The sequence below is a fragment of the Nicotiana sylvestris genome, chromosome 4, assembly GCF_000393655.2.
Source record: "Nicotiana sylvestris chromosome 4, ASM39365v2, whole genome shotgun sequence".
NCBI lineage: Eukaryota > Viridiplantae > Streptophyta > Magnoliopsida > Solanales > Solanaceae > Nicotiana > Nicotiana sylvestris.
Window position 1 is genome coordinate 82,855,703 of NC_091060.1, and position 24,355 is coordinate 82,880,057.

Here is a 24,355-nt window from a genome sequence, read left to right on the forward strand (position 1 = left end):
TTTATACCATAAATTTTTAAATAATATAAATTATAAGCAAATAATTATACATTATACATATTAGTGGAATAATTAAAAAAACATTACATTATGGTAAAATTTAGTTTAATTTCTACATAAATATTCAACTTATAAGATTAGTATATTGCTCCTATAAATGCACTATTAATGCATTACGAAGTGTAAAATGAGCATCTTTGTCCTTAATTTTTTTTGTGTCAAAGTACGTATTATGAGCTTTAATTGCATCGACAATATGAAGCGCATCATGAGCTTTAACAACATATTATATTTCAGATTTGTAATTTTTATTTTTTTGATGGTGATATATTTTTATATAATTATAACTTATAATAAAATTAACTTATAATTTTATATGAAAATAAAACATATGAAAATTAATTTATAAAAAATATACATCAAAATTAAAATGTAAATTGAATATTATAAAGATATTACAAAAAAGGTATAAGTAATATAAAATTTATAATATGTTAAATTAAAAATATTATATAATAAAAGATAATAATAAAATATTGATGAATAGTAATAGCGTTGAGGAAGATACTAAATGATGTAAGAAATATGTTGGGACGGAGCACCAAAATATTTAATCGGCGCCGTTGATGATTTTTCATAGCATTTGACGAGGAGAAGAAAAAAGAAAATATATCATCAAATAATGTAGGAACACATACTCCTACAATAGAAAATAACAAAAAAAGGAAAAAAAGAAAAAAGAGAAAAGAACTACTGGTCAGAAGTGTAGCAACCCGGCAAAGAAACAACGGTTAGTCGGTGTTTGGGTAGACGGCAACCATAAATCAGGAAAATTGATTTCCCCAAAATTTCCCTTCCCGTTTCTTCAATTTCCTTGGAAAATCAAATTGTGGAGGAACAGAAAAAAAATGACATCAGGTAAGCTAGGAATTGCTCCAAAACGTTACCTCTTTCTCATTTTCATAATTATTCTTCTCTATTGTGTTCTATAATTGGTGTTCATCATCTAGGTATTTGTAAATTCAAATTATTTGGTTGGATTTTTCGAGGTTTTTGGTTATGTAAAGGGTTGTGTGTGTAATTGGGAAACTCAGTTGTATGTTAGTAAAGTTCAAAATATTTTGTTGGAGTTTTCTGGGGTTTCAAGTTATTCAAAAAGGGTGTTAATTGCTGGGAAAAGGAATTTTTTTTAAGTATTTCTATTATATTTGTGTTTTCCTACGTGGGCGTTGCTTGTTTTCATATTCATTTTCAGCTTCTATTGTATTGTGTCATATGGAATTATGTTGTGTTTAATGGAGCTGAAATAGATCATGGAGTGCAGGGCTCAAATCCCCCAAAACACTAGGTGATTAGTAGGTACCTGGTGGATTAGTTGAGGTACACACATATCGGCCAGGTCACTACTGTTTATAAGGAGAAAAGAAAAAAGAAAAAAAAAGAATTGTGTTCTGTATGATAAATAAAAGAGCACAGACTCATGTATATTTTTTGCTCGTCTGCAGTTTGATGAAATAGTCATGTTAGCACTTTTACTTATGTCCTATGCTTTTAAAGAAGTTGTTTTATACATCAGTAGAAAATATAAAGAACTCTAGTACTTTTTATTTCTATTTTTATTATGTATAATATTGGGCTTAGATGAGTTTATATGGAGTAACATGGTCACTGAGGATTCATATAATTGATCCCAACTCGTTTGGGACTGAGGCTTAGTTGTTGTTGCAATTTGATGAATCTTTCGCTCTCTACTTATTGCTTAGTTGAGAAGTTGATTTTGCTGATCCTCCCTAAGAGTAATTTATGACTTTCCAATCTCGTTTGCAGTTTGATGAAATAGTCATGTTAGCACTTTTACTTATGTCCTATGATTTTAAAGAAGTTGTATACATCAGTAGAAAATATAAAGAACTCAAGTACTTTTTATTTCTATTTTTATTATGTATAATATTGGGCTTAGATGAGTTTATACGGAGTAACATGGTCATTGAGGATTCATATAATTGATCCCAACTAGTTTGGGACTGAGGCTTAGTTGTTGCAATTTGATGAATCTTTCGCTCTCTACTTATTTCTTAGTTGAGAAGTTGATTTTGCTGATCCTCCCTAAGAGTAATTTATGACTTACCCAATCTTGCAATAATTTTCATTTACTGTAGGTCATTTATCCTGATCTTAGTGATTTGTTTAATTCTTTCGAGTAATGTAAGTATTTGTTTCCAACTTATGCTGAGAATATATAACTTTTTCGTCAATCTCTATGCTTTAGTCCTGTCACCTGGGTTTTTATCAGCTTTTGGAAATTCGTTGGGCCAGATTCTCGAGTTAATGACAGAACTAGAAACTTTTCCTTTTTGGTGTTGTCATGCTCTTCTTATTCTGTAATTTTGGTTATCAATCACTGAAAATGGCTCATATCTTGCAGATTACACGGTTAAACTCGCAGTGGAACTTGAAACTGCTGCACGGTTGAGGGCTTCTCAGTTCATTGTACCTCAAAGGCCATGGCTTGGTATTATCCGTGCCCTTTGTCATTGTTTACGTTAATTACATTGCTCCTAGCAATTTCTAGCTGCATAAACTATTCATTCTGTCTTGGGTTCTTTTTGCTGACATTTAGTTTTGATGACGAATTTGTGTAGAATAAAACTAGTTTCGACTCACATGGCTTTTCCTTCCAGATTTGTACGGGATTAATGTTAAACCTGTCGCTCCTTTTGGAAGCGCTAGTAGTAAGCTGTTTGTTGATCCTGCACTGATACACCGGGTACTACCTGATGAACTTCTTTTTGAGGTATACTTTCCTGGATTTCAATTAATTTTCCTCTGTAATTTTTGTATCAACATGTAAATATATGGCAAATGCTTGAAATGCTTTGTGACACTAGGAAGCTGAACAATATTGATAAGACCTGTAACGGAGATGGGCTGCTAAGTCAATTTTTAGGTATCGGAACAATAAATGATATTTTTTTCATAAATATCAAAAGAAAAAAAAAAAACGAAAGTAAGAGGTTTTTGTGGCTGTTCTGGTTTACTCATACATTTATAGTGAGGTGATATCTAGTTAGCCCCTTGTGAATAACTATGGCTGTTCTGGTTTACTCTTACATTTATAGTGAGGTGATATCTAGTTAGCCCCCTATGAACAACTTTTTCTTTCTTGCCACACAATTGATTAGTAGATTCTATGTGGAGACCAGCATTACTACTTTAACATCTGCTTTAAGCCTTTTTTCCTCTTTGATTCTTCATCTTTAGAAGAAAGGTTGGACCCTATCTCTTCTTCATTGGAGATTGGGCATGCTGGACTCTATGATCTCATTATAGTACTCAAGTCAAGCTTTACAGCCAAGCATAACAGTGACCTTTTTCTTTGATTCTTTCTCTGGCTGGTTAGCTAGTTATCGAAGAAATTTTATCTAATTAGCCTTCAACGGACCTGCCTCTCTCTCTCTCTCCCTTAGGAATGGCAATGGGGAGGGGCGGGTGCGGGGCGGGTTTGGCAAAACCCACAAAAATTTCAACCCGCTCCGCCCTGCATAGTTTTTTTTTCAGTTTTTAACCCGCCCCGCCCTGCCCCACTTAATTTTTTTTCTTTTTTCTTTAAGTTTTTTCTAAAACTAACTAGTTTGACATTTTATTATTTTATAAAATGGAGAGTTTAATAGAATACATAAACATTTACATTTACCGTCTTGCAATGGTGAAACTAGAAAACCACCAGCTCCTATACCCAGTTGTTGCTGCAAATATCCTTGATTAAATCCTCAGAGAAGATAATAATAGACATAACTTCTCCGGTATATCTCTAAGCAGTATTATCAAGGCATCAATAATGATATCTTAACTTATGTAATATCATTTTGGTGAGACTTATGCAAATTGGTTAATTATAAATTAAAATAGTATTCGTGTTAGTGAAGAAGGATGTGAAATTGTAGTTGAAATGATTGCTTTGTTTCAAACAAAAAAAAAATTCAAAGTTGCCCCGCATTAAACCCAAAACCCGCCCCGCTTTAAAAATTTTAAAAATTGTTTAACCCGCCCCGCATCAAACAAAGCCCGCTCCATTGCCATCCCTACTCTCTCTCTATCTCTCTATCTCCATTACACATGATTTTGTACCACTACTTGATTTACCTTTTTAAGAAGTATTAACATAATAATATATGATTGCCAAATTGCTGTGTCAAATCAGATATACTTGAGAAAGATTATGCTGTTTGTAGATTGAAATATTAGATTTTCGTCCTTCCTGTCTCTCTATAGCTAAGGTGAGGAAGTCGGAGACTTATCATAATTTATGATTGATATTGTGTAGATCTTCTCGAGAATGACTCCATACACCATGGGTAGGGCAGCTTGTGTTTGTCGAAAGTGGAGGTATACAATTCGGAACCCTGTATTTTGGCGCAATGCATGTTTAAAGACTTGGCAGGTACCGTGGGTACTGGTTCTGGTAGTTCTTTTTACCACTAGTAAGCTTGGTTATTGATCTTTAGAAATTGTGCCTCTTTCTTTGAAGGTTGCTGGAGTGGTAGAAAACTATAAGGCCCTTCAGTTGAAGTATGATGGTTCATGGAGAAAAATGTGGCTTTTAAGACCAAGGGTTCGTACAGATGGTAAGATATAGTTGCACAATTGCTTCGAAGTATATTATAGTTACATTAAATTGCTGTGGTTATTCTTTTAACACATGATATTTGCACCTGTTTCTATGACAAGAAGTTCCTTATTAATTAAATTACTCTTGGGAAATCATTATTTTGGGAGGGAGAGCAGATTGAGGACATGTGTGGGGATGGTTTGCTATACTGTTCCTTTCGTTGGATTTTGGAATGTTATGTTTTCTGATTATTGATTTTGGTGACAAATGAAATAGATGCTTTTTCCAAGACACTAGAATGCCAGTACTTTAACTTCCATTTGTTACTTTTTGGCTAGATAGGTGCCTTCTTTCTGTACAGTTCTCAGATTATTCATTATTACAACGCTGCATTTTAATTATCCTCAAATCCAATCTGTCATTTGGTCATTGGTCGCTGGAATAATACAACACTCTAATCCTGTATCTGGGAAGAGCCTTTAAGTTCCCAAGTTTTATGCGCTAATTGGTGCGTCATGTGTAAGAAAAGTAATGGTACATGTTCCTATGTGTTTCTGCTAAACAGTGTTTGTTGATGTTCATTTCTACATAGCTTTTCTACTAAAGATAGTGGTAAGAGTTGCTGATGTTTTGGTAGAATTTTTGGTTTCTCCTTGTAGCATCAATAGAATTTTGCTATAGAGCATCCAATATTTGGTAAAAGCTGGAATTATAAAGTTTTCCAGGAAGTGTCTTAAAGCTGGGTATAGTGTATTTGATAGGAATGCAGCGATTGTATTTTCCAAAATAAATCTCTCTGTGGATGGTATATGACATAAGGTGGTGTACCACATATCAATGTATTTGTCTTAAATTTTCTTCTCATCTCTTCTGAGCAAGTGAATTTCCCTATCAGGATGTTTCTGTCATAGGCTGTAAAAATTTGGTTGATTTGTGTCAATGACTCTAATTTCAAGTTTTCTTATTTTTATCCTACAGGTATTTATGTCAGTCGAAACACATATATTCGTGCAGGAGTTGCTGAGTGGAAGATTACAAATCCAGTTCATATTGTATGTTTATTCTTGTTTTCTATTTAGTTAAAAAACAGGCAAAGTACATCATTTACCCCTTGACCTTGAGGCCAAATCCCTCTTACACATGTTTTCAACACAGCAACCTTTTACACACTTAACCTTTTCAAAGTGTCTCTAAAACACACCTGTTCGGCACTTGACCACTCTGTTCCCAGCAAGTGTATGTCACACACCATTAATATCGTGACACATGTCATAAACTTTAAAAAAATTACATTTAAAAATCTCCATCTTCTTGAAAAAAAAATAGAAAAACTTCATCCTTCTTAATCTACCCAAGGCACCATTTTAGCCAAAATCCATCTCTCAAAATGGTTATCAGCTTTACGAATTAAAAACTAGATTTTGTGGAACTGATTAACCAACAATGATCAATATTTATTTGTAGGAACTTTCTTTCTCTAAACTTTCCGAATCAGTTTTCTAAAATAATACTAATTTAATTTGGAGTTGGAAAATTTCAATTTCAATCACCTGCTCATCATTTGAAGTTTTTTCATTTAACTCCTTAATACCTTAACATTCAAAGTTGTGATTTTGAACTTTAATTTGCTACATTGATAGTGCTTGAAAATTAGAACATTGGGGATTGTGATGAAGAATTTGAAATGGGTTTCATTGAATTAGTGGCAAAATAGTAGCTTTTTTACCTTTGTGGTTTATGGGTTTTAATTTTGAATCAGCGGAAATGAAAAAGATTTATGGTGTAGCACAGATTGAGGTAGGTGATGTTGGGCGGCGACAATGGAGGATGGCGGCAGAGCAGCGATGAAGGGATGGTGAAGATGGAGGCCCAAAAACTTTTTAAAAAAATAAATTTAAGATTGATTAAAAAAATTGATGAAAAAAGAAGATAGATAAAAAAAAGTAAGAAAATGAAAAGAACTGAACACGTGGCGTCAATTTATAGCTCCATACACAAAAAAGTTAATACTCACTCGCTTTTATTGGGTGTAAATCACGTAATGCCAGGTGAGCAAAAGTGGTGTGTTTTTGACACACTTTTGAAAGATTGTGTATGCAAAAAGTTACCCGTATTAAAGGAGAGTCATAGGGATTTGACCTCAAGGTCAGGGGGTAAACTATGTATCCTGCCTTAAAAAAATTCTCATACAGTTCTTGAATTGCATCTTGTGACATGAGCTAGAGCTGGTGAATACTGGATGATACTTTTAAGAGAAGGCAAATTGTGCAATATGCTAATTCATCTTTTGCCTTGTTAATTGTATGAAGGAAGAAAGTTCAGAAAATTTGACGAATTAGACAAATGGAACTTCCTCTTTTCACTAGGATATAGAGGTCGCTAGTTCATCATAGCTAGAAGCATAGTAAATTATTGTGTCCTTATTTCTCGTGAAGATTTATGATCAGTTGAGTCATTGCTAATCCCCCCTCCCCAGGAAAAGAGAAATAATGAAATGTGCTTTTGGCAGTGTTGTCAAAGGCAAAAAGCGTTAAAAAGAGCTCCAAGTCTATCGGGGCTTTAAGCGAAAGTGCAATTTAAGTGTGGGCTTTAGTTAAAAAAATACGCAACGAAGAAAAAAAAAAGAATATATAATACAAGAAATAAATAACAATTTCATTCATAATGATTTCCTTAACAAATAATATATTTTTTTGCCAATCATATTTATTGTTTTGTATTGCTCTATTCAAGATAGAACTTATGGGCAATGAGGCGCATGCCTTAGTGCTTTGCCTACACGGGAGCGCAATATAAGTGAGGCGAAGTGCATACCCTGAGCTTTTTTGAGTTTCAGGGCTTAAGCGCGCCTCGAATGAGCCTTTGATAACACTGGCTTTTGGTATGGTTTGTATGTGTACCTGGGAGATGTTATCTTTGAAGGAATCAATTATGATCAGTGTTTGTTGTAAACGATTGAAGTTATTTTTTATCAAAAAAAAATATTTTACACCAAATGGAAAAAAGAACATGCATCTTTTAATGGCGCAAATCATTTTCCTCTACAACTATCTTTTCTTTTCTTTCTTTTAAGTTCAATTGTGGGGTTGTGATGGTTTGGGGGGGGGGGGGGTGAGGTAAAAAGATGCAGCTTATGGGGTTTGAACATTTCGCCTACATGTTGGAAGACGCTGGTGCTCACCAAGTGAAGCTTCACAATCATGTATGCAATGGAAGGCGAGGGTATATATGTGAATGGTACGGGTGCTCTTCAAATATTTCATGTTCACTTCAACCATTTCTCCTGCCAGCATTGCTAACATATGTCAAACTTGACTATGCGGAACGTCTAGCAAATGCGAGACCCTTGCTCCATCTCCTATTTTCCTGCTAATATCTCGTGCCGCTACCCTTTATATCCGACCAAAACTAACGCAAAAGGAAATATATTCTATCATAAGACTTTTTCTATGAGAAAGTTACGGTGAATACTTTATATGTCAACTGAAAGTATTCGAAGAAAATATTAGACTTCTATATTTTGTTTAGTAATCGTGGTGTCTGGGCCAACTTACGCGGATCTCAACTAATTCTATAGGGTATCTACTACCTTCCACCAGCACAGTTACCGGATAACCCTGTCCGTCAAGGCTTGGACAAATGGAAGAAGTCACCTACTGTTTTTGCCTCCGTGGGATTCTAACTTGAGACCTCATGGTTCTCACTCCACTTCATTGACCACTAGGCCACACCGTTGTGCGATTTGTACTTTTTTTTTCCCCAATACTAATGTTTTGTACTAGAGAAACTTATGTCAACCTGATGTCTCCTAAACATTTTTATTTGTTTTTTGAAGGGGCTCGAGTTTCTTGGGAGAGGACATAGTATTTAAATTTTCATTGTGTTAAGCATCATGATCTCTATCAACTTTTCCTTGTAGAAGAAGTTATTCAGTTCTCTGATTTGGACATTGCTCGTTAATAAGTCAGTTGTTGAGCCTAAATAATTTAGTCTTTTTGTTTTAATTGGTTAGCATTGATATTCTATCAATTCTAGATCTGTGTTTGAATTTTTCATTAGTGATGCATTTTCCTCCCATTGCTTCTTTTTCTTCACTTTGCATTCTATAGCAGTTAGTCCTCCATGGCATTTCATAACACCACAATTGTTCCTTTGATTGTAGGTATGTTACTATCGCTATATGAGATTTTATCCTTCGGGCAGATTCCTTTATAAGGTAGTCATCGTTGGTTGCTTAGCTCTTGTGACATACTAGAAGATCTTTACATATTGTTTGTTGCTATAACTGGTTTATAACTTACTGTGAATTGCTTAACTAGAATTCATCACAAAAAGTCAAGGATGTCACAAAATGCCTGAACTTCCGTGCCTCAAGGGCTGACTGTGTTTTTAGGGGGAATTACACTCTATCAGAGGATAAAGTAAGTTCAAATCTACTTTTACGTACAACTCAATTTGTTTTCTGCAGCAATATTGGTCATATATGGTAAAACCTATATCATGGTTCATTCCTCCTTGGTTAAGTCGGTACTGCCATTGGCATTTAGTTGAGTTATATGAAGCAAAGTTTGAACATGCAGCTCATTGCTTTCTTTTTTGCAGGTTGAAGCTGCTCTTTTGTACCCTGGAACGCGTCCAACTGTGTTAAGATTTCGTTTAAGGTATTTGATCACGGACATTCTATTTTTGTAATTTGAGTTCTTATGCTTAGCTCGTGTAAATTTAAATCATTATTGAAGGTTGGGTACTTTTCCCCTCTGTCCCTTTATGTGACCGTATAAGTTCTTAAACTTTTCTCTAAGAGTAACTAGCTTTTAAGCAAAAGAATAATTAAAATGACCATCTGTAAGAGTGCAACTTAAATTATATGTTGATGCCAAGTGAGATGTATGATTTTTTAAACTCAGATTTGAAAGCAGCAGGCTATCTTTTTCAGATCCTGGTAACTCTTGTAAAAGGTTTAGTGTTGTGCTTCCAATAAATGTCAACGCTCATTACAGTTCCCACCTTATCCTATAGTGCAAGCAGTGCTAACAAATTTCTGCGTCTTTAAGATGTTTTAAGTAGGTTCTGCGTGTAATGTGTGGATTTCGTGGTAGCTAGTCTCTTGGACTTTCTCTTGTAGAAGTAATCGATTAATACTTGCGTAATTCCATGCAGTTCTTAAGACGTTTTGAAAAATTACTCTTGTATTAAAAAAAAAAATCAAATTCTGACTCTTAGTGCTATTTTTCCACTTGCAGATGACATGTTCTTTTCATTTATATCACTTGTGATACTTTGTTGTCACTCAATCGCTACATTGACTGCAATTGATAAACCTGAAGTTTGTACTGTAGAGTGGAAAGTATATAGAATCTTCACGAACATGTAATGCTGGTTTCTCTAATTGGTGTAATTTCTACTGGGTGCCTCTTACACATTTATATGACACATCACATTTCCATTAGGTTGAGGGGTACAACTCAAGGTGCTAATAACAGAATGGATCTACTTGCACTTCTTACGAGTGGTGTGAATGACAGTGAGGTTGACGGCCCTGATGAAGACATTCTTGGGGTTGTTGAGAGGTGGCAAGATGATGAAACACATAACCCAGATGTTCCAGCAATTTCACACAAGAGGGGTCTAACACCTTTTGTCTTTGTTCCATTTGAGGAGGTGAGTTTGTCATTCACATTTTTGTTAAGGAGTCCCTCCTCAAATCATGCGAAAAGGAAGATGGTTTATCCTAAAAATTAAACTGTCTTCCTTTTTAAATCTGAAAATAAGTATGGCTAAGGATCCAATTCTAATAGGTGGAGGATGCTTCTTATGATTGAATGTGATGTAGTGTCTTCTAATTTACTATAACATAAAATAAATTAGCTATTTCTAACTTGAAGCTTGCTCAATATTTATTTACAATCTTGAAACAGTCGATATAGGTCTATACAAAATAAGTAAAAGAAAAATTGGCTGAGTCACTTTGCATAGTAATGTTATCAGAAGCTAGAAGAATATGCTGTTTCTCCATAATTCATACACCCAATTAGCTGCTGCATATACATGCATTAAGTCGCCACTGAATGTCCTATCTAGTTTAGATATTTCCTCCTTCCTTGCTTACAATTTTTCGCGATTGTTATCATTGTGGTCCCTTTGCTTACAGTTTTGATGATTTTAGCCCTATTTGATTCTATGATTACGATACTTCATTTTCCAATCACTAGCCTGATAAAGGTTTTCCTATATCTAACGTCATGTGAAATTACAGCGAAATAAAGTTTTAATTTGTTCTGTTCGATAACAATTTCAGATATTTGACATCTATCGCATGCATATATGATTGAACACGATTAACACTTTGCTTCTTATCCTTTTCGGGGTTATAGGTGGAAACTTCAGTTCTGAATCTCCCTGTGGAAAGAATGGACTTTTACGTGCCTGGTTAGGAACTGGATCAAATAGACAATCTATTGGCTGTAAATATCAAGTATTGATTTTTTTGCAAGTCTTTTATTTTGGTATCTGTAATTGGAAAGCTATCGATTTGTTGTGACATAGGTTCCTATCGAGAATGAAAGACTGTGTAATATGATATCTTTGTTTGTAATATATGGCAGTTTGAATATGTTCAAGTTGTTATCTGTGTGACAACTACCTTCTTTTAATAAAATACTTGAGGGTGAGAGGAGGGAGAAATTGGGAATCGAACAGTATTACCGTCTTTTAGTATGAACATCAACCTACACAAGTGGATGTTTGGGCAGTTCACCAAGTGAGTTAATAATTACTGATTTATTGATGTATAATTGTAAACATGTGTTTGATTTTGAAGTTGATAATATGTTGTGTTCAACTATAAGTTTGGCCTTGTTGTTAGCCACTCTTGAATTCTTCCCTCTCTGCATCCTTTTTTCCTTATGAACTGGGAGTTGCTTATTTAGGGTGAGACTTTCGCTTTTCAACTCTAGTTTGCACACCAAAACTCAACTTGATTGAACTGGTTTAGTTTGTTTAAATTAGCACATTTTTTTGCTTTTACTGTGCTTGAGCCTTGAACTCATCTCCATAGTTGAAGTTGAAGTATGTATTACTTTAGCTTTTAGCTCGTGAGACGAATAAAAGAAAGGAAAAAAAAAAGGCATTTCGGTGCACTAAGCTCCCGCTATGCGCGGGGACCGGGAAAGGGTCGGACCATAAAGGTCTATTGTATGCAGTTTTACCCTGCATTTTTACAAGAAGCAATTCTACGACTTGAACCCGTCACCTCATGGTCATATAGCAGCAATTTTACCAGTTACGCCAAGACTCCTCCTCTAGCTTAAATACCTTAAAATCGAGTGTGGAAGGTGGAATATCGAAAGAGGAGATGAAAGATAACTCAAGAGTATGCAAGCTTTCTGCATTGATTTCGTCAAATGTTTCCCTCTATGATTTGTTTCAAGAATATTATATAAGCATATATCAATTATCATTAACAACAAGACTGCACTAAATAATAGAGTAGTATAAAGCATTGAACTAAAAGTAATGAATTTGTTGCAGGCACATCTAAACCCAACCAATCGAACGCACTACTGTGGCCAGCTCTTGTGATGTTGATTTTCACTTCTCATATATGATCACCAATAAACAGAAAAATAGGGAAAATAAAATAGAGTAGTACATATTTCTTATCTATAAATATCAATCCAGAGAGCTGCTTCAAATGTAAATCACAAGTTGGAACTCCTCTGCACTCATAAATTTCTACGGATAATGTTGGGATCAAAATAACCAGATGTCAAACAAATGCGAACAAAGTAAACCTCGGTGACAATAAATTAGAGGACAAAAAGAATTATATTAAAAGAGATATATTATATTTAATATAGTTTGGTCAATTAACCTATATATCATTTACTAAAAAAAGAGAATATAAAATTTCGAGAGAATAGTTTCCCCTTTATATAAATTTCTCTTAAGAACTACATTATGGATGCTATTTTGTATGAAGGAGTGATCCTCAATTTATAAAGGTGACAACTTTTTTCCTCCGAGAAATGAATCTATCAAATATGGAAGTGGTTTATATTTATTTATTTTTTAGAAAAAGCAAATCAATTATAGTAAATATTTTACACTTCTTTAAAACGACACGTAAATCCAAATATGAAAAGAAAATTAGGGTAAACACTAACAATTCTCCCTTGTGGCTGAACTTTCTTGACAAAGTTTGATCTGCCTTCTTCACATAATTTTCATCACTACTGCTTGTTATGATTAAAAGTAAGTATTGGTTGAAAGTTGGAGCCCTGTGCATTAAAAATAAGCACATGTTAAAAATATTGGAGTTTTGCATTAAAAGTGAGCATGGTTAAAAGTAGAGCCCTACATCAAAAGTGATCAGGGATAAAAGCAAAGCCCATATGTTAAAAGTAGGCATAAGTAGAAAATTATTTTTATTTTTAAAGATGCACCGGCAGGTATGTTGAGAATATGGTTGAACATCTTTGAACATGTTTCTCGAACCTTTTCATTATCACCAAATTGGCTGTAGCTTGATCTGAACCCAACTTGAATCTGTCTTCAACCTCGCTTCAACAATTGTCTCTGGCAGAGGCGGATCTACACTAGGCCTTGAGGGGTCACGTGAACCCGTTAACCTCGGCAAAAACCCTGTATATATATTGTATGTATAGCTGTATATATTTTAGGGACCCTTTAAATATTTTTCTTGGCCCCCTTATAATCGAATGTTGCTTGGAGCAACGGTCCGCCAGTGTCAGTAGTATTTCCCTTCGTTTTGCTACGAAGGACTGGGGTTCGAAACCCCCTTTCCATAAATATTTCTTTTTTAGTTTCTTTCACTTTTTATAACTGAAATAATCAATTATATATTAGTACAATAGTACTATTTATTAGTCACTAGTCAACAGTTGACTAATTTATAATTTTTTATTTTACCTTTTCTCAATTTTATTATATTTTAATAGTTATAGATAATAGTCAATTTTATTATTTAGTTCTTCTACAAAATCCTACCCAAAAGCCCCAAAATATTAAATCTCTAAACCTTCTTAGTTCTTCCTCAATCAAACGCAGAAGCTCCACAGTCGGCCAGTCCCCTCCGTCAAACTCAGAAGCTCCCCTCCTTCAATCTCAGTCTTCACTCCTCAGCCATCACTCCTCACTCCAAAATAGAGAACCATTATTCCTCAATCTCAATTTCTCTCATCACTTTGAAAAAGTAGGGGGCATCGAATCTCTGGTTAGTGCTTCTCTTAATTTAAAACTTAATTTTTATTTATAAATTGTAAGAGCATGGAGAATTGGGGATGGATTTTATATGATTTTATTTAGGTTTAAAATTTTTGGTTCAAGAATCCCCAAAATTTAGGTTTGCCACTGGTAATTAAATCAAATTTTCTCTAATGTTATAAATAAATAAATAAAAATACGTCTGCATTCTAATTATAAAGTGATGAATACGTACATCTATTAACTTCGCTGATTGTAATTGGCCTTGTTGATGATTACGGGCCTTTAAAAGTCAGAATCGCAGCCACTTTATTTTTACTAACTTTTCAATAAATTAATCACTGTCATATGATACTTAGCTCAGCTAACATTCAATTACTTATGGATGAAATCTCTGTATATTGGGTTTCTGCTTTGCTTTACTATGGTTATGAAACTTTTTGCTTTGCTGTGGTTTCTGCTTTAACCCTTTTTGCATTTGATGAATTTCTATTTTTGATAGACTATTAAATTTATTGAACTCATTTTTTGTAGGAAGTTCTTGTTCTTGTGAATTGAGATGGACGTATTTTTGACGAAGTTTAATTCTTCTCAACCAAGTTCTAGTCTTAGAAACAATTCCTCACATCTTATAGATGAGTTTGATGAGAAATTACTCAATCCTGACCCTGGAGAGAGAGTACCCATTGATAAATATAGTCTTAGAATACAGGATGACGTAAGAAGACACTACATTCAAAATGGACCTTGCCAACCAGTTAATCATAAATTTCCTAAAACTTTATTCGGGAATAAAATGCGTCAATTTAGTTCGGGTTGGTTTAAAGGTTCCTATTCTAGATGGTTGGAGTATAGTGTGAAGAAAGATGACGCATTTTATTTATGTTGTTATTTATTCAAAAATGATTATGTTCATGAAAGCACGGATGACTCTTTCACAAAAACGGGGTTTAAGGCTTGGAATAAAGCTTCGGAAAGCCTTGATTTACAGGTTGGTAAAGTAAATAGCCTCACCACAAGTGTTTCAACAAGATGCTAGACTTATCAAATCAATCCCAATCAATTCAAGTTGCTTTTGATAAGCAATCTGAGAAACAAAGAAACGAGCACCGAATTCGTTTAAATACATCAATCGATGTTGTAAGATTTCTCTTGTATTTTGGGTTGTCTTTTCGAGGTCATGATGAAAGTGATTCTTCAAAAAACAAAGGCCTTTTTCTAGGGCTTTTGGAATGGCTTACAAAGAGGCTCCCTGAAGTAGATAGAGTCATATTGAAACATGCTCCAAAAAATGATATGATGACTTCGCCAAAAATTCAAAAGGACATTGTGAGTGCTTGTGCACAAGAAACCGTGAAAGCTATAATCAATGATTTGGATGGGGATTATCTCGGGATATTAGTTGATGAGTCCAAGAATATTTCACACCATGAACAAATGGCCCTTGCTTTGCGGTATGTTGACAAAAAAGGCCAAGTGAACGAGCCATTTATTGGTCTTGTTCGTGTTCATGATACCTCTGCAAAGTCGTTGAAGAAAGCAATACTTTCTTTGCTTATGAAACACCCATTAAGTCCATCCAAAATACGTGGACAAGGTTATGATGGAGTTAGTAATATGCAAGGAAAAATAAATGGTCTTAAAGCTTTAATTTTGCAAGAAACTCCTTCGGCACATTATATTCATTGTTCGCTCATCAATTACAGTTGACGCTTGTAGCGGTTCCTAAAAAACATAAGGAGGTGAAAACTTTCTTTGCTATAGTTGCTAATGTGTTGAATGTGATTGGAGCATCCTTTAAACGTAGAGATCAACTTCGGGGTCATCATGACGAATTATTGGAGCAATTGCTAGAGAGTGGTGAAGTTCAAAGTGGGAAAGGATTAAATCAAGAGCGAGGGCTTCAAAGGCCAGGTGATACTCATTGGGGATCACATTGTAAAACATTAGATAACTTTGTTGTTTTATTTGCATCTATTGTTCATGTGCTTGGGGTGATTGAATATGAAGGTCAAGAGGCTAATGATAGATTGCAAGCAGAAGCTTTTTTTGAGTAAAATCAATTCATTTGAATTTGTGTTCTTGCTTCACTTGATGTTGAAGGTATTGTTGATGTCGAATGAGCTGAGTAAAGCTTTACAGAAGAAAGAGAAAGATATTGTCAATGCCATGATATTTCTTGACCTTACAAAGGAAAGGTTGCAACAAATGAGAGATGAAGGATGAAAATCATTAATGGATGAAGTATATTTGTTTTGTACTAAACATGACATTTTGGTGCCTAATATGGAAGAATTCTATATTCCTGGAAAGTCGAAGCGTAGTCCTTCTAATGTTACTTATTCACATCACTTACGTGTTGAGCTTTTTTATACAGTGATCGATTTGCAAGTTCAGGAGCTTAACCGTCATTTTGATGTTGTTAGTGGTAACTTGCTTCTTGGTATGGCTAGCTTGAATCCGGCTAACTCGTTTGCTAATTTTGACAAAGAAAGAATAATGACCTTGTCCAAGTATTATCCAGATGAGTTTGGCAAATTGAAGCTTCGAGATCTTAGTCACCAACTTGACACTTTCATATTGCACATGCAACAAGGTGACCCTAGATTCTCAGATTTGAAAGGAATTAGTGACTTGGCAAAAGCATTGGTTGAGGCAAATCTTGTGGAGACATATTCACTTATTTATTTACTTGTGAAGTTGACTCTAATTTTACCTGTCGCGACTGCAACGGTAGAAAGAGCATTCTCATCCATGAAGTACATCAAAAACGAATTGCGTAGTAGTATTGGTGATGCATTTTTAAATGATTATTTAGTTTGTTACTTTGAAAAAGAAGTATTTACAAATGTAAGCAATGATGCTATTATTGACCGTTTTTAGAATATGAAAAAGTGTCGAGTTCAAGTATAAGTGGATGATGTACTTTTGTTATATTAGTATCAATTAAAGATATTCTATAACATTGAAGTTTGTCTTTTGATGTAAATTGTGTCTTCTTTAGTTCTCATTTTTGGATAACAGTAGATATTACTATTAGTATGTCAGGAATTGTTATTAAGGCCACTACGCTTGTTTTATATTTTAAAGTTTATTCCAGTTTAGTCCATGTGTGCGCAAGGATGTGCAAGAAGTTGTATATTTTCTTGGAATGCTTTTTTTTTTAAATTCGCAGATCAATTGGGGAGTCTGATGAAATCGAAGTTTGTGTTCACGGGTCAATTGGGGAGTATGATGAAATCAAAGCATAAACTCTTCTTACTTTATTTTAGTTTTTTGCTTAGCAAGTTTATATTATATAGTGGATTGTGCTGCTTATTTACTGGTCTATCATAGAGTTTATACGTATTTTTTTTATTAGCTTTGGATAATTCACTCTAATGACAATGGTGCCCCGTTATACTCAAATCCTGGGTCCGCCTATGGGTGCATTATGGAAGTTTCCTAAAGTAAAACTAGTTATACAACCAAATATGAAAACTCTATTGGTGCATTAATTAACTTCTAATACACTAAATCAAAGATACCGAGAATTAGCATTTATGATTTGTCCAGCTTGTTGATCTCCGGGAAATGATATTTGTGCTGATTTGCTATTTTTTTCTATTAGAGATCGTCAATTTTACTATTTTAAAAGTTAACTATATTAAATTTTATCAATATTAATTTAAAGTAAAAAAATTCAAAGCTTGAAACGAGGCATCCTTTGAGCTTTGAAGAAAGCTATAAAGTGTCGTGGCTCGAGTGATTCACAACCTAAGGGTCTCAAATTTGATCTATGAGGTATTAACTTGTATACGGTTAAAACCGGATCTACCCGATTTTACTATTTGATCGAGGCTGAAGAATTGCATCAAAGGTTGACCTCGCGACGGACCAGACCGAGGTACGAGAATAAGGCACCGAGTTCGAGGACCGAGATACCTATCGAAGATCGAGACCAAATGAGACAGACATCGAGCAAAGCACAATAACATAAAGGCGAGATATCCGTGACTAGCCGAAGATCACGGCGTAAATCTCGGAACAGATCAAATCAAGGGCGGTTATTTAGTTAATCATGGGATTTGCTTCCGAAATTAGAATTGTACCATAGCTAGGATTCCTCTGCTATATAAATAGGGTCCTAATCATTTTGTAACCATCTTACATCCACGCATATCAAAGCAATACAATACTTTCTAGCTTATATTCTTGTTTATCATTTAGCTTGTTTCTTAACTATTTTATGCACCGATCAGTTCGAGGTCACTTAAGCTCGAAGGTTGAATCATGTTTCAAGACTGGTTTGCTCTATCTTATTGTTAATCCATACCGTTAATCTTTACGTTTATCAATTGGTATTAGGTGAAATCATGTGTCCTTAAAACCACATTATAAGTTTAATTGTTATCCAATTTTTAGAGTAAACAGTTTGGCGCCCATCGTGGGGCTAAAGATAATATTGATTGCCTGATATTTATTTTCATAACACACACTACTTTACGCTTGTTCTTGTGAGTATTTTTTATTTCAGGTCAACATATCTAACTCGCAAGCAGTATCCACTCACGCCAATGACGGCCTCGGTTTCCATGGAGAAAACGATAATTTAGTCGCCCCAAGGATCAAAGTGCCTCAAGCTGGACACGAGGGAGTACCAAACACGGGCCCCGTCGATGTCAGTTCACACGTCGCCCTAAATGCAAATTTGGGCGTTGACCCTGGAAATAGTGTCCGCAGATATGCCCGAGCAGTCGATCAGAACGCATAGAGCGGTGGAGAAGGTGGAATTAGCCTTCGCATGATATTCGAAATGTTACATACTCAACAAGCTGCAAAAGCGCAACTCCAAAATCAGAATCGAGCACCAAGCAGAATTGAACTCGAAACGTCATAGGAAGTTGTTCACAGAATTGAACCTGTACCGGAGAAATCGAACGCCAATGAATCATGGATTGACCCCGACATTATGAAGATGATTAAGGAGCTCAATAAGAGGATCAAATCATGTGAAAAGAAAATCAAGGCTAATAACAAAAAGGTAAAAACGTACAACTCACGGGTTGACCAAATACCGGGGGCACCCCCGATTCTAAAGAGTTTGGATTCGAAGAAGTTCATGCAGAAGCATTTCCCTCCAAGTGCGGCTCCGAATCCCATTCCTAAGAAATTCCGTATGCCAAAAATCCCTAAATACAATGGGACCACCGACCCTAATGAGCACGTCACTTCTTACACGTGCGTAATAAAGGGGAATGATTTATAAGATGATGAGATTAAATCCATTCTATTGAAGAAATTTTATGAAACTTTATCGAAGGGTGCCATGATATGGTATCATAACTTGCCACCCAACTCTATTGATTCGTTTGCTATGCTCGTAGATTCTTTTGTGAAAGCCCACGCCGGAGCCATTAAAGTTGCAACGAGGAAATCGCCTCTTCAAGGTAATACAAAAGGATAACGAGATGCTCAGGGAATTTGTAACTCGATTCCAAACGGAGAGAATGGATTTTCCTCCAATCACCAACGACTGGGCTTTTCAAGCTTTTACACAAGGTCTCAATGCTCGAAGCTCCATAACCTTACAATAGTTGAAGCAAAATTTGATCGAATATCTGATTGTCACTTGGGTCGATGTGCACAATCGGTATCAGTCGAAGATTAGGGTCGAAGATGATCAACTGGAAACTCCAATTGGTTCGATTTATCCCATCAAGCCCGTGGACAGAGTTAAAAGGGACATCGATCGGGAGCCACAATCAAATAGAGATAGGTACCAGCCATACAATGGAGATCGGAGAAATAACGGGCCCGGACGCAACCCCGTATGGAATTATAGAAGAAACAATCGGGGACAGAGTTCTCGGGGGCTTATGAGCAAAAGCGTTTTCGATAGGGATGTTGGGTCCAAGGAAGCACCTCGACTGTCAGAATACAACTTCAGCGTCGATGCATTAGGTATTGTATCAGCCATCGACCGGATTAAGGATACTAGATGGCACAAACCCTTACAGACCGATCCAGCTCAAAGGAACCCTAATCAAATGTGCAAATACCATGGTACCCATGGTCATAGAACTGAAGACTGCAGACAACTGAGAAAGGAGGTAGCCCGTCTATTCAACAAGGGTCACCTTTGAGAATTCTTAAGTGATCTGTCTAAGAATCACTTCAAAAATAGAGATTCGAACAAGAAGAGTCATAACACTTGATTCATATGATCGTTGGTATGGTCGATATCTCTCAAGGACCGGTATTCAAATGCACCAAGGTGACGATCACAAGGGAAAAACGAACTTGGGACTACTTACCAGAAGATACCTTGTCTTTCAACGATGAGGATGCAGAAGGGATTGAATAGCCTCACAACGACACGCTGGTAATATCTATTCTTATGAATAAAATTCAAGTTAAACGTGTGTTGCTTTATCCGGGTAGCTCAAAAAAATATTATTCGATCGAGGGTCGTAGAGTAACTCGGCCTTCAGGATCAAACTGTGCCTACAACTCGAGTACTCAACGACTTCAACATGGCAAGTGAAACTACCAAAGGGGAAATCATTTTGCTAGTAAACATGGCCGGGACTATCCAGGAAACAAAGTTCCATGTAATCAAAGGTGATATGAGATACACTGTGCTGCTCGAAGACCTTGGATTCATAATATGAGGGCAGTACCTTCGACGCTTCATCAAGTCTTGAAATTCCTAACATCGGAAGGAATCAAAACAGTGTATGGCAAACAAACTGCCGCCAAAAAGATGTTTGTAATCGATGAAGTAGTATCAGTATCAGTGCTTTCGTCAACAAAAGGATTGGAGTCAAAGGGAAAATAAGAAGTCAAATAGCAACCACAGGCACCAGCCTCGGCCCCATCGGAGGAGCAGGAGATATTCGAGGATGAAGATTATATGATACCTCAAACCTTTATATCCCAGATAATTCTGATGCAACGAAATCGACGGTCAAGGATCTGGAACAACTCATACTGATCCAGCATCTTCCTGATCGAAAGGTATACCTGGGCAAAGGGTTCACTCCCTAGCTCAGTAAAAAACTCGTTCAATTCCTTTTAAATAACATGGATTGTTTAGCTTGGTCCCACCTAGATATGACAAGGATCCTACCGGAGATCACAACACATCAATTGAGCCTGGACCCGAAGTTCAGATCGGTAAAAGAAATGAGAAGGCCCCAGTCCGAGGTAAGACATGCATTCATCAAGGACTAGGTAACCAAACTTCTCAAAATAGGATCCATTCGGGAAGTAAAATATCCCGAATTGTTAGCAAACATAGTTTTAGTCCCTAAAAAGGGGAACAAACTTAGAATGTGCGAAGATTATAAAGATTTAAACAAAGCATGTCCTAAAGACTCTTTTCCTCTACCAAATACCAATCGCATGATCTATGCCACGGCCGGCCACGAGATCCTTAGTTTTCTCGACGCTTATTCAGGGTACAATCAAATTCAGAACCCGGAGGATCAGGAAAAGACTTCATTCATCCCTAAGTATGGCACCTACTATAATAATGTAAAGTCGTTCGGGCTAAAAAATGCTGGTGCTACTTACCAACACCTAGTGAATCGAATATTTGAAGAACAAATAAGTAAATCAATGGAGGTATATATTGACGATATGCTAGTTAAGTCCCTGTGCACAGAGGACCATTTAACACATTTGCAGGAAACTTTCAACATATTGAGAAAATACAACATGAAGCTCAATCCTGAGAAATGTGCATTCGGGGTCGGTTTGGGCAAGTTCCTCGGCTTTATGGTGTCAAAGAACCGAGATCAATCCCAATAAAATCAAGGCAATCGAAGACATCATAGTCATGGACAGCATTAAGGCCATACAGAGATTAACAGGGCGGATAACAGCCTTAGGCCGGTTTATCTCGAGGTCTTCAGATCGAAGTCACAGGTTCTTCTCACTGCTCAAAAAGAAGAACAATTTCGCTTGGACCCCGGAATGCCAATAGGCATTGGAAGAGTTAAAGCAGTATCTTTTGAGCCCACTATTACTTCATACTCTGAAAGCGGACGAGCAACTCTACTTATATTTGGCAGTCTCGAAAGTTGTGGTAAGTGGTGTCCTATTTCGAGATGATCAAGGTACGCAATTTCCTGTTTACTATGTTAGTCAAACTTTAGGTGAAGCCGAGACCTGGTACCCACATTTAGAAAAATTAGCGCTTGCTCTGATAAGCGCCTCTTGGAAATTAAAACCATATTTTCAGTGCCACCCAATTTATGTGGTGACCATTTATCCTCTTCGTAATGTTTTGCACAAGCCCGAACTCCCGGGCCGATTGGCTAAATGGGTCGTTGAAATCAGTGGGTATGATACCGAGTATCAACCCCGAATGGCCATCAAGTACCAAATATTAGTAGACTTCATGGCCGACTTCATGCCAGCCCTCGTACCCGAGGACGAAAAGGAACTTTTGTTAAAAATGGGTACCTCATCGGGGTGTGGACCCTTTTCACAGATGGCGCTTCGAATGTGAAGGGGTCCGGGCTAGGCATCATTTTGAAGCCGCCCACAGGCAATATAATTAGACAATCTATAAAAAACCCTAAGTTGACTAACAATGAGGCCGAGCATGAGGCCATGATTGCAGGTCTCGAGCTGGCTAAAACCTTGGGAGCAGCGATCATCTAGGCCAAATGTGAATCCCTACTTATGGTTAAGCAAGTTAATAGAACCTTCGAGGTTCGAGAAGATCGAATGCATAGGTACTTGGATAAATTGTAGGTAACCCTACACCGGTTTAAAGAATGGACCATACAGCATGTACCTCGAGAACATAATAGTGAGGCCGATGCTCTTGCAAATTTAGGGTCATCAGTGGAAAATTAACTCGGGGACTGTCATACTTTTGAAGTGAGTAATCGAAGAAGGCCATGCCAAAATAAACTCTACAAGCCTAACTGGGGATTGGAGGAATAAATATATCGAGTATCTAAAAAACGGGAAGCTTCCATCAGACCCTAAGGAATCGAGGACTCTGCGAACAAAGGCTGCAGGATTCACATTGTCCGAAGATGGAACATTATACAAAAGGATGTTCGATGGACCGTTTGCAATATGTTTGGGTCTGCGAGACACCGACTACGTCCTACGAGAAATTCACGAGCGTACTTGCGGGAACCATCCCGGTGCCGAATCACTGGTTCACAAAGTCATCAGAGCGGGATACTATTGGGCCAATATGAAAAAATATATTAAGGAATTCGTTCGAAATGCGACAAGTGCCAAAGATATGCACCGATGATCCACCAGCCCAAAGAGCAACTTCATCCAGTCCTATCCCCATGGTCGTTCATGAAATGGGGAATGGATATCGTCGGCTCTCTACCATCGTCCCCAGGTAAAGCTAAATTTATTTTATTTATGACTGACTATTTCTCTAAGTGGGTTGAAGCACAGGCTTTCAAGAAAGTCAGAGAAAAAGAAGTTATAGACTTCATCTGGGATCACATCATATGCCGATTCGGGATACCCGTGAGATAGTATGCGACAATGGAAAACAATTTATCGGTAGCAAAATAACAAAGTTCCTCGAAGATCAAAAAATAAAAAAAATCTTGTCGATGCTGTATCATACTAGTGGGAACTGACATGCCGAATCAACAAACAAGACCATAATTCAGAATCTAAAGAAAATATTGAACGACACTAAGGGAAAGTGGAGAGAAAGTTTGCCCGAAGTCCTTTTTCATTTGTATTTTATACTAACCTATTGCAGGTGTGTCACGCCCCAAACCTGGGGAGGCGTGGCTAGCACCCGGTGCCGAGCTAGCCCGAGCGAACCACTCTGTAACTCATTCATTTTTCTTCTGTAACTATCATGGGCCAACATGGCCACAACTTATAATTTATAACTATAAGTAGGAAAACATTGTATCACTAAACCATTTTTCTTAAAACATGAATACATATGGGCCGTCAAGGCTTCTGACATACTGTATAAAATGAACCTCTGTCTACAAAGCCTCTAAGATTATTCGACATCAAATGGGATATGGTACCAGCCTACCTATAAGTCAGTAGCAAAACTTTGATACGATGACTCATAGACTCGGTTGCACTCCGAATGAGGTGGAGTCTTACCGATCCTTCGCTGAATGCCAATATCATCTACTATGAGGGCTCGTCAAACTGATTATCTATACCTGCAAGTATGAATGCAGTGTCCCCAATAAAAAGGATGCCAGTACGAGTAATGTACTGAGTATGTAAGGCAGAAGCGAAACATAACAATAAGTCAACATGAATTAAAGACATATAAGAATCAACCTGAATCTCTGAAGTCCCACCGTATATGCATACTTATTATACTTACGTATATAATGCTTCTTTTTGAGACTATTTCTATTATCCATATCGTATGATGCATGACCGCCCAACTGATCAGTGGTAACTTTCCGACCGGCCGTAGCGTGATGGTAAATGCATGATTGCCCGATCGACCGTAGCTCAGTGGTAAATATGTAACTGCCCAACTGGCTGTAGCTCGATGGTAAATAC

General features: G+C 36.5%; 3 protein-coding genes across 3 annotated transcripts; all 3 read left to right on the forward strand.

Annotated features, from left to right (window-relative positions):
* The first annotated feature begins 643 nt into the window (after window positions 1-643).
* LOC104224526 (F-box protein 7) lies at window positions 644-11,222 on the forward strand. Its single transcript, XM_009776207.2, has 11 exons — window positions 644-918; window positions 2,426-2,512; window positions 2,682-2,794; window positions 4,325-4,441; window positions 4,529-4,625; window positions 5,588-5,661; window positions 8,772-8,825; window positions 8,929-9,030; window positions 9,212-9,270; window positions 10,060-10,270; window positions 10,984-11,222. The coding sequence occupies exons 1-11, from the start codon at window positions 909-911 to the stop codon at window positions 11,041-11,043; spliced, it is 984 nt and encodes a 327-aa protein (XP_009774509.1). The 5' UTR covers window positions 644-908; the 3' UTR covers window positions 11,044-11,222.
* A 3,644-nt stretch (window positions 11,223-14,866) lies between these two features.
* LOC104224531 (uncharacterized) lies at window positions 14,867-16,060 on the forward strand. Its single transcript, XM_009776215.1, has 3 exons — window positions 14,867-15,442; window positions 15,541-15,828; window positions 15,938-16,060. Exons 1-3 carry the CDS (start codon window positions 14,867-14,869, stop codon window positions 16,058-16,060), a joined length of 987 nt encoding a protein of 328 aa, XP_009774517.1.
* A 9-nt stretch (window positions 16,061-16,069) lies between these two features.
* Window positions 16,070-16,717, forward strand: LOC138889771 (uncharacterized). The gene has a single exon (XM_070173107.1). It carries the CDS (start codon window positions 16,070-16,072, stop codon window positions 16,715-16,717), a length of 648 nt encoding a protein of 215 aa, XP_070029208.1.
* Window positions 16,718-24,355: the final 7,638 nt, after the last annotated feature.

Excerpts from the sequence above, each read along its gene's own strand:
- LOC104224526 (XM_009776207.2), top strand. Across the intron at positions 2,513-2,681 it reads ACCTCAAAGGCCATGGCTTG|ATTTGTACGGGATTAATGTT; the intron begins GTATTATCCGTG and ends TTTTCCTTCCAG. Across the intron at positions 4,626-5,587 it reads ACCAAGGGTTCGTACAGATG|GTATTTATGTCAGTCGAAAC; the intron begins GTAAGATATAGT and ends TTTATCCTACAG.
- LOC104224531 (XM_009776215.1), top strand. The coding sequence starts at position 14,867 with ATGCTAGACTTATCAAATCAATCCCAATCAATTCAAGTTGCTTTTGAT. Across the intron at positions 15,443-15,540 it reads GTGGACAAGGTTATGATGGA|TTGACGCTTGTAGCGGTTCC; the intron begins GTTAGTAATATG and ends CATCAATTACAG. Across the intron at positions 15,829-15,937 it reads CTATTGTTCATGTGCTTGGG|GTATTGTTGATGTCGAATGA; the intron begins GTGATTGAATAT and ends TTGATGTTGAAG.
- LOC138889771 (XM_070173107.1), top strand. The coding sequence starts at position 16,070 with ATGGATGAAGTATATTTGTTTTGTACTAAACATGACATTTTGGTGCCT.